This window comes from Brassica oleracea, chromosome C2, assembly GCF_000695525.1.
Source record: "Brassica oleracea var. oleracea cultivar TO1000 chromosome C2, BOL, whole genome shotgun sequence".
In the NCBI taxonomy this organism is placed as follows: domain Eukaryota; kingdom Viridiplantae; phylum Streptophyta; class Magnoliopsida; order Brassicales; family Brassicaceae; genus Brassica; species Brassica oleracea.
This window is the reverse complement of record NC_027749.1, coordinates 6066996-6076560: the sequence shown is the minus strand read 5'-3', so window position 1 is coordinate 6076560 and position 9565 is coordinate 6066996. Positions and strand designations below refer to the sequence as shown.

Here is a 9565-nt window from a genome sequence, read left to right as displayed (position 1 = left end):
GTAAGGGAGATAAATAGACGACCACAAATCTTGGGTATGAAATATTTTTGATTATTGATGTTAGCACGATATAGACAGTAATATAATAGGAATTATGTGTTGATTGTTTCTTACGGATCAATGAGGAGACGGATAACGACTCGAGTTGTTTCTTTGGTGAGGCCAGAGCCCTGGACAGAACGGATTTGCCCAAACACATATGTGAGTTTAAATATCAGTTATGATATCAAAACATAATATAAACTCAGATGCAATATGATAATATACCTGGAAGTTCTAGGTTTGTGTTCGCAATCACTTGGAGATTGTCGAACAGTCTAATCTTGACTGAAAATTGATCTCAGTAGCACCCGTGATGACTTCATCAATAATGGTTAGTGAGATGAAACAAATGAGAAATGAATGATCAGTTATCTTGTACATGCTTGAGCACCTATAAACCTCAAAATGATTGACTTTCACAATGGAACCAACTTTCAAAGATGGCATGTAATAATTAGCACGTCCGACGGGAGTAAACCCATGAATCACGGAATCTGCAAATAATATTATTCAACAAAGAATTAGGAAAGCAATTAAAACAATTATGTTAAATAAGTGTGATAGATTAAAGATTAACTTACCTTTTCATCAAGGAAGAGAACCGTGATTCCCACAAACTCTCTGTCTTTCTTGTAGTTCAGGGAATCCCAGAAGCGAGGAAGCCAGAAGCTATGCTCTGACTACTACGAACAAGACGGAGAGATTCGAAGGTTGAGTGATGGACGTCGGGACGCCGGTTTGACGAACTGGAGAGGCAGAGAGAAACATTTTCTAGAAACTGGTTAAATCTAAAAGGAATCAATGAGTTTTGTGGAGATGCAGATTGGGTTCATCAAAGATGAGAATCATATATATAGGGTTTACATAGAGGCTTCAAATCAGGAATATTTATGATCAAGCGATTTAAGATGTTGACATGAAGAGTTCACCGGTGAAAAAATAGATTACGAACAGACACACGGCGCAACTCTGTAACTCAGACTTGTTTGAGACAGTGATGAAAAGAACTCAAACTCATGTTAAACGACAACAATTTACAATATGAGAAAACTATAATTGTTGTAAACTTGAGCTTTTTTCAAATAACATGATGAATCCCATTTAAAAATGAAACATATTACACACTTGTAGGTCTGACTCTCAGAGGAAGCCGAAGAAGCAAGAGCTTTCGACCTTCATAAATATATATTAGGTTCAGCCATCAATGCACAAAGTATCATTTAGCTTGGTGGTATAAATGTTGGTGTGTATATCTCAATAATCCAGGTTCGAGCCATGGACTTCACACTTTTTCATATTTTTTAAAAGTAGGGTCTAAAAAACGCTGACGTGGCGCGCTGAGAAGCGAACAAAAACTCAACTAATATAATATAGATTAATGTTAAATTTCATGTAACATTGGTATATAAAATAAGTAATTGACATATTAAATCTTCAGATTAGTTTCCTCTTTCATATTCATGATCTGAACCAAATAAAACATTTATTGGAAAATTATTAAATTTCAATTCTTGTTCATACAATGTATTAATAAATCAAACAAACTAAACAATAATAATACGAAAATCCGAATATCTTTCTGACAAATCATAAAAGGATTATGCCTTCGGTAACGCAATTTTCGGTTATCACAGTTGCTGATGACGTCAGTTTATCCACTTTTAGTTTGCAGTCCACCGTAACGGCCATCGTCCACATGGTCACAACGCCAACTTTAAACTTAAACGGCGCTTTAACCCTCAAATCAAACGGCACTTTTCCTTTCTTCTCCGATTCCTTTAAATCTTCCACCGTCGAGCTCGTTAACTGGATCCTTGATCCTCTCAACGTCGTCACCGTCAACGTTACATTCTCCGGTGGCTGATCAAACGCCGTGAACTCGCCGTCACCTAGTTTGACTCCGTCGTAGAAAATCTCAGCCGCGCTTCCTCCGCCGTATATTAACCCGAGTTTCTCGTTAACGTTCTCAGACCTCACCTTGACTTCGACTAACGGAGATATCAGAGACGTTGACGACGTCAGATTGATTCCGGCGACGGAGACTCCACTCACGGAGAACATCGGCTTATGCGGTCGAAAAACGAGGAAGAAGATCCCGACAAGAACCGCCGCGAGGGTGACAAGAACGAGTAAAACAGTTAAAGAGTAGCAGCAGCACCGGCGACAAGCTGATCGATTAGGCTTCCGGCGAGAGAGATCTGTTGAAAGTTAAACTTGATTTGGATCACATTTTGGGCTAATAATTTACTAATCATTTTAGTCCAAACTTAGTCCAATATCTAGAATCATCCTCCACCTCCTTAGAATAAAAATCTAGATATTCTCATAGAATTATCTAGATAATTATAATAAAAAAATCTTAGATATTATGGTAGAATTCTCTAGATTTATGATTAAAATATGTAAGATATTTTGTATTTTGGAGGCTATAAATACCTCCACTCCCCTTTCATTTTGAATTACCAAGAAATAAAAAAAGCTTGTAACAAGTAATAAAAATCTTCTTCTAAGTTATAAAATCTTTATTCTTCACAAAATTTCTTTCTCTTCAAACACTTTAAACACTTTCTCCATCTTTATAAAACTTTTCATTCCAACAAGATCTTCGTAACGGCGAGCATTCTCCGGCGGAGGAACACGGTAAATCTGTTCTCTGGGGATTTGAACGAGATATGTTCCTGGTGGTGGTGGTGGTTTCGGTATCTGAGAGTCGACGGAGAGGCGGCTAGCGTTTGTGAACCCGCCGGAGCTTCTTGGAGAGTGTGGGACGCTGTCGTTAGTATCAATGGATAGATGTTTTGTTTTAGGAATGTTTTTGTCGGCTATGAATAGATCAATGTTCTTGGGAGATCGTTGGGTGCCACCATCGCCGGCCATTTCTTGACAAAGATCAAAAGAACACTAAAACAATTCTGATTATAATGAGAGTAATATCATCTTCGAAACTATGAGGTGATGTGCATGAATATTATGCAACATGTTAGGAAAATTTGAATCAGTATTTAGAATTGATGATAATATCGAAATTATGAGGTGATTCCATGTTTGACCACTATAGTAACAAATTAGAGAAACGAAAATGGATGGAAAGTAAAAATAGTCGAACGAAAATATATTAGCAAGTAAGGCTAAAAACATTTATAAATTCGTTTAAATCATCCTTTAAAATTGGCACATGAAAATTTGTTTTATTATGTAATGATTTTGTAAACTTGTTTTGATATCAGTAAAACTATCTAGCTAGCAAAAAAAAAAGAGAGAGAAATTTTCTAAAATAACACTATTTTTTAATCTTAAATATAACATACATGGATAAAATGACCAAAATGTTTCATTAAAGAAGTAAAAAATATTTATGCACATATAGTTAACTAATATATTCTTAGAGTTTAAATTTGAGAAACATAGTTTTTTTTTGGAGGGGGTGGGGGAGGATGGAGTTTAAGATTTTTTTTATAAAGAATAATTTTAAAAATAGATTAAAAAGAATTTTCTGGTCTGCAAAAACAAAATTTTGAAAAAACTATTGTGAAAAAAACTCGAAAAAATTCAAAAGTTTGAATTGAAAAAGTATTTTCGAAAATAATAAAAATATATCTTTATTATTTTTAAAATATTTATTTATATTTATATATCTATAAAGTAAAGAGGGTATAAGAACCTTTTACCTCTTTAATGTAACTTTTTGTGATTTTCTGTCTTGTGTTTTGTTATAGTAAAAATAATCTATTTTATGGTCTTTTAAGAAATTTGCCAAAAAAATAGAATTGTGATAAAAGGAAATTTGTTGGAAGTAACAAGAGAAGATAATGAATTGATGTGTCTTATTTTATAAGTAATTAGTACTTTAAATAGGAGTACAATAGCTTAGAGACTAAGTCTAATTTTAAAAATAATTAAAGTTGGGAGAATAGTTTTCTATACTTGACATCACTACAATATTCATAACATTTCTTTTTAATGACTATTATTTGCATAAGATGATACCTCTTACCATGAAAAATCAATGGAAAAACTTTATGGTTAAAGAAACAAAAAGTGAATGCTTAATGATTTTTCCTCATGTAAACATATGTCAGATCTTTGGACAACGTAATCTGATAAGATGAATTAGCTTCTTGAAAGTAGCAGTGGGTAGCGTTTTGGTGAATAAATCAACCAAATTATCACTTAAACAAACTTGTAAGACACAAACACCGTCGTCATTTATCATTTATCATTTATCATTCTTCTGCGGCATTAGTTTTCCTATGATTTAATTATTTTCTTCGATTCTTGATCTCAAAAACTTTAGAACGTTGATATACATTTATCATTGGAATTCTTATATTTTTTTTGGGTATCTATCATTTGTGTGTTCTCAAAATTTGTGTGTTCTCAAAATGACGAAGATGTCGTTTTACGGAGGGAAAAGCAAATAAGTACAAGAATCGCTTTGATTCAGAAACAACTTGGCTACTGATAAGAGAGGAGAAACCGGTCTGCAACTGGAGCAAGGGCGTTTGGTTTCATTATGTTACACCGAAGTGTTCTTTCATGGTCTGGACAACAATTAAAGATCGCTTGGCCACATTAGAAAGAATGGCGAAATGGAATGGAGACATCAACACAACTTGCAGCTTATGTCAGCACCAAATAGAGACCAGAAATCATCTATTTTTTCCCCGTCCTTTTGCATCAACAATCTGGACAAATTTGGGAAAAGAAGTGCTGAAAGACAAGTTCATTGTCGACTGGGACACTCTTATCTTGTTGATCTGTGACTTCACATTTGACAAGATAATACTGTTCATCAATAGGTACCTGTTTCAACTCAGTGTCCATAGTTTATAGAGGGAACAAAATTGCAGAAGACATTTGAGAGTCATACTCTACACAAGGAAATCTCATCAGCACCATCAAAAAATGATCCGCAATAGGCTGAGTTCAGTCATGCTAACGGGTGCGTTTTTGGTTTAGTACAAGAACTTGATAGGGATAAATTCGTATGATTTATTAAATTATTGTTCTTTTGAAAAACTTTAATAAAGATGCACTACAATGTTAAAAAGTTTTTTTGTATTGAATAAATTTAACAGTTGTTCAAAAAAAATTTGAAGGCAAATCCGAATAGCTTTCTGACAAATCACAAGAGAATGATGTCTTCTGTAACGCAATTTTCCGTCATCACAGTTGCTGATGACGTCAGTTTGTCCACTGTTACTTTGCAGTCCACCGTAACGGCCATCGTCCACATGGTCACGGCGCTAACTTTAAACTTAAACGGCACTTTAATCCTCAAATCAAACGGCACTTTCCCTTTCTTCTCCGATTCCTTCAAATCTTCCACCGTCGAGCTCGTTAACTGGATCCTTGATCCCCTTAACGTCGTGACCGTCACCGTTACATTTTCCGCCGGCTGAGAAAACGCCGTGAACTCGCCGTCACCTAGTTTGGCTCCGTCGTAGAAAATCTCCGCCGCGCTTCCTCCGCCGTATATTAACCCGAGTTTTTCGTTAACGTTCTCAGACCTCACTTTGATTTTGATCAGTGGAGATATCAGAGACGTTGACGACGTCAGATTGATTCCGGCGACGGAGACTTCACTCACGGAGAACATCGGCTTATGCGGTCGGAAAACGAGGAAGAATATCCCGACAAGAGCCGCCGCCAGGGTGACAAGAACGAGTAAGGCAGCGAGGGAATAGCAGCAACACCGGCGACAAGCTGATCGGTTAGGCTTCCGGCGAGAGAGATCCTCGTAACGGCGAGCATTCTCCGGCGGAGGGATACGGTAAATCTGTTCTTTGGGGATTTGAACGAGATATGTTCCCGGTGGTGGTTTCGGTCTCTGAGAGTCGACGGAGTATCGGCTAGCGTTTGTGAACCCGCCGGAGAAGCGGCTAGCGTTTGTGAACCCGCCGGAGCTTCTAGGAGATTGTGGGACGCTGTCGTTAGTATCAATGGATAGATGTTTTGTTTTACGAATGTTTTTGTCGGTTATGAATACATCAGTGCTCTTAGGGGATCCTTGGCTGCTATCATCTCCAGCCATTTCTTGAAGTTTCAAAAGAAGAGGTAGAGAGAATGAATAATCTGATTTGTGAAATCATTTTCGAAATTATGAGGTGATTTGCATAAATATTATTTAGGCAAACATATGTTAAGGAAAGTATGAATCGGTATTTATGATTTATGGTAATATCAAGTACCATTCCATGTTTGACAACTAATAGTCATCAATTAGAGAAACGAAAAAGGGTGGAATGTTGTATGAACATAAATATTTAGTCAAACGAAAATATCTTAGTGAGTAAGGCTAAAAACATCTACAAAATTAATTTTAATCATCTTTTTAAACTGGCACATGAAAAAAATGTTTTAGTTATGTCATGATTTTATAAACTTGTTTTGATATCAATAGAATTATTTAGCTAGCAAGAAAGAAAATTAGAATTGTGACAAAAAAAGTCTTTTTTTGGTCAACAGTCAACAGTCTATTTTTTCTATTCTTAATTTAAAATTTTATTTTATGTTTTACCATCGGAACTTAAAAGTGCAAGACATGGGCCTGTACGAACCCCTTCTTCTCATAAAGAGTCCAAACTAAACACTACACGGTGTCTATAAATAAATAAAAGGTATTTTATACTTTACTTGGGTCAAAATTAAAAGGAGGTTCTTCAAATAAAAGAATGAGGTACTTTTGTATTATAAAAAATCTAATCTCTCCCATGGCTACAACAAACCAATAAAATGGGAGAGATAAAAAAATGAGAGAAAAAAAAAACAAGAAACAAAGCTATAAGAAACAGAACAAGAAAACTCATGAAAGCTTTCTTCACTCAATCCATGGCATGGGCAAGCCTCCCTCTTGATTCTGCTGATTGTTCTCCATCCCCACTGTTTCCGCATTTCCATTGAAGTTAACAGGTAAGACTAAACCAGGATTATGATTCATCCCCGAAGTAGAAGGACTCGAATTGTCAATCAAACCAAACCGGTGGTCAGAGAGATAGTCGTTGTTACCTCCTCTTTCTACTGCTTTTGGTCTGTAGAGAGTGCTTGATAGATTAAACTGCTCTTGCTGTTGCATTTCCATTTGATAAGGAGTCATGAAACTGATGGGCATTCCTAAAGGTTTAGTGGGTTGGTAACAGGAAATGGTTTTATAAGGACAAGTCATTTGGTGACTATCTCTTAAGACCCTGTCATTGAATCCCATATGCGGTTGGCTATAAGGACAGTAACTGTTCTCACAAGTTAGGTTTCTTGTTGGGTGAAATGATAACCCTAAACCTTCAAACTTCCTCTTGTTGTTAACATAATTAAAGTTGTTGGCAACTTCAGGAACATGCTGATGAGATCCATAAGCTTCTTCAACATTATAATCTCCAGATTCTTGAAACAAAACATCGGTCTCGCCACTGGCTCCTAGAGCATTAGCATTGCTTTCTCCGGAGAAGGCTAAAGGGTTGTACTGACTTTGATCAACATTGCTCTTCTCTTGATTAAGAGCAGCTAGCCATAAGGACCCTTCTCTTGAAGTCATCTTCTCTTGCAAGCTTCTAGACCGTCTCACCAGCTTAGGTATGTTGTCAATCTCTGAAGCCATGTGTCTGATTATAGAAATCAACACACCAACTTTCCACACCTTCTTGAGATCATGAGGCTTCTTGTAAGGAGGAGGAAGTCCTCTACAATCTTCCGGTAAAGACAAATCATTCCACCAGTCTTCTTTTCCCGTTGGCCACCAAGGTGGAGACAGGCCTCTCTCCAGAGGATAACGTCTCTGAGGAGGCGTGCAATTAGGCATCAAAGCGGATAAAAGAGCTCCAAGAGTTGTATCTTGCAGCTCAAGCAACTTGTGCGCGGTGCACTCCCCACCCTCAGACCCCCCTAACTCACTTCCATCAGTTGAAAGATTGATCTGCCTTTGGTGCCTCAAGATAGCAGCTGGTCCGTTCCTATCGAACCTAACTCTGTCCTTCCACCATTCACGGAGGTTATCAGAAGACCCCGTTACCGTTTTCCCGTTCTCAAACACGATCCCGTAAACGAAACCTTGAGCTTTGCAACGCTCCATGGCCTTAGACATGTACTTCAGGATCCCATCCTGTGCCTGGTACATCATTCTCTTAGTCGAATCCTCAGGATGCTTCAACAATCTTTTACCTGACCCGTTCTTGGACATCTCCTTGAGCTGCTTTAAACGTTGCTTGTCTTTCCAGATCTTCCTCTCAAGCTCCTCTATTTCGATATCTTGATTAGTCAGGTCGTCACACACAGCGGTTAGGGAAGCAGGACCGACATCTCGCTCCGGGTTAGATACTAAACCGGAGAACATTTCTGTATTGTTGTTAAACATTTTCAATAGGAGAGATAATGATGTCACCCTGTAAAAGAATGTCATCAAATTAATTGCTTCACTTCAAGAATAATATTGCATCATGTCAATCAAAACTGTTCGTAACCAGAAATAAAACAAATTTTCTTGTGAAATATGGAGATCAAACATGTGTGAACTAAGATTGATAAGAATACAAAGCTTTAGAGATCCCAATTTTAATCAATTATTGACCCCGCAATATAAAAACTACTAAGAGAATAATCAGAAACACATAAGACAAGAGTCATGGTCTATAAAGTAACGAATATCACGTTGAAGCAGCGATTTTTGAAGTGGTTAAACACATTTTCCCCGGACATAAACTCAGTTCAGTCGTTTTACTACTGAAATAATTGATCATGCAATAGGAAATATTGATAGATTGGTAAATGACAAGCAGACCAAACAATACACAATGAGGAAAAAAAAAAAAAACGGAACCGAAGGAAGAATATAGTTTACCTCGAAAACTCTTGTTGCTTCGGCTTCTAAATTCAAACCAAAGAAGCCACTAGACACAAGAGAGAGAGACAGACAGAAAGAGATAGATGCATGTATGTATGTGTGTGTGTATATTTATATAGTGAGTATTAAATTAAAGCTTCTGAAAGGGTGGCATTAAGAATCATTCTAAACGGCACCAAATTTGTTGGAAGAATATAGAAAAGATTTCACATTTATTTTCTTTGGGTTTCCTTCCATCTATAGTTCATATATTTATTTAACCAAAATTGTTTTTTTTCTGAAGAAATATTAACATGTCCATAAAATAATTATTTTCACCTAATTTATTTTTAAAATTATTTTCACCTAATTAAACTTCTTATGCTCAAGATGATAATATTCTGTCTACTAGAATAATCAAGTAGCAAATCGAATGTAGATATGGTCAAAAAAAATCAAATGTAGATATCGTTTTCAAAGGTGCCAATAATTACTTAAATGAATGTGAACAATTTAAAAAGATTTGCATTATGAATTTAGTGACGTTTAACCAGAAATATTTTTTTAAATTAAATAGCAGTAGTTTTACTGGTATAATATTGATAATGTTTAAATGATACTTTTTTAAAACAAAAACATATATTCTTAGATAAAGGATATAAAATGTTGATATCATTTTAAAAGCAGAAAAATTAATAGTTTTTTTTCCTC

General features: G+C 36.1%; 3 protein-coding genes across 3 annotated transcripts; all 3 read right to left on the bottom strand.

The window, feature by feature from the left end:
• Window positions 1–1629: 1629 nt before the first annotated feature.
• LOC106326557 lies at window positions 1630–2921 on the bottom strand. Its single transcript, XM_013764507.1, has 2 exons — window positions 2628–2921; window positions 1630–2240 (listed from the first exon to the last, which is right to left on the bottom strand). Exons 1-2 carry the CDS (start codon window positions 2917–2919, stop codon window positions 1630–1632), a joined length of 903 nt encoding a protein of 300 aa, XP_013619961.1. The 5' UTR covers window positions 2920–2921.
• A 2244-nt stretch (window positions 2922–5165) lies between these two features.
• Window positions 5166–6197, bottom strand: LOC106326211. The gene has a single exon (XM_013764230.1). It carries the CDS (start codon window positions 6074–6076, stop codon window positions 5168–5170), a length of 909 nt encoding a protein of 302 aa, XP_013619684.1. The 5' UTR covers window positions 6077–6197; the 3' UTR covers window positions 5166–5167.
• A 590-nt stretch (window positions 6198–6787) lies between these two features.
• LOC106326144 (ETHYLENE INSENSITIVE 3-like 2 protein) lies at window positions 6788–8922 on the bottom strand. Its single transcript, XM_013764164.1, has 2 exons — window positions 8873–8922; window positions 6788–8417 (listed from the first exon to the last, which is right to left on the bottom strand). Exon 2 carries the CDS (start codon window positions 8387–8389, stop codon window positions 6863–6865), a length of 1527 nt encoding a protein of 508 aa, XP_013619618.1. The 5' UTR covers window positions 8390–8417; window positions 8873–8922; the 3' UTR covers window positions 6788–6862.
• Window positions 8923–9565: the final 643 nt, after the last annotated feature.

Excerpts from the sequence above, each read along its gene's own strand:
- LOC106326557 (XM_013764507.1), bottom strand. The coding sequence starts at position 2,919 with ATGGCCGGCGATGGTGGCACCCAACGATCTCCCAAGAACATTGATCTA. Across the intron at positions 2,241-2,627 it reads AGATCTTGTTGGAATGAAAA|ATCTCTCTCGCCGGAAGCCT; the intron begins GTTTTATAAAGA and ends AACTTTCAACAG.
- LOC106326211 (XM_013764230.1), bottom strand. The coding sequence starts at position 6,076 with ATGGCTGGAGATGATAGCAGCCAAGGATCCCCTAAGAGCACTGATGTA.
- LOC106326144 (XM_013764164.1), bottom strand. The coding sequence starts at position 8,389 with ATGTTTAACAACAATACAGAAATGTTCTCCGGTTTAGTATCTAACCCG.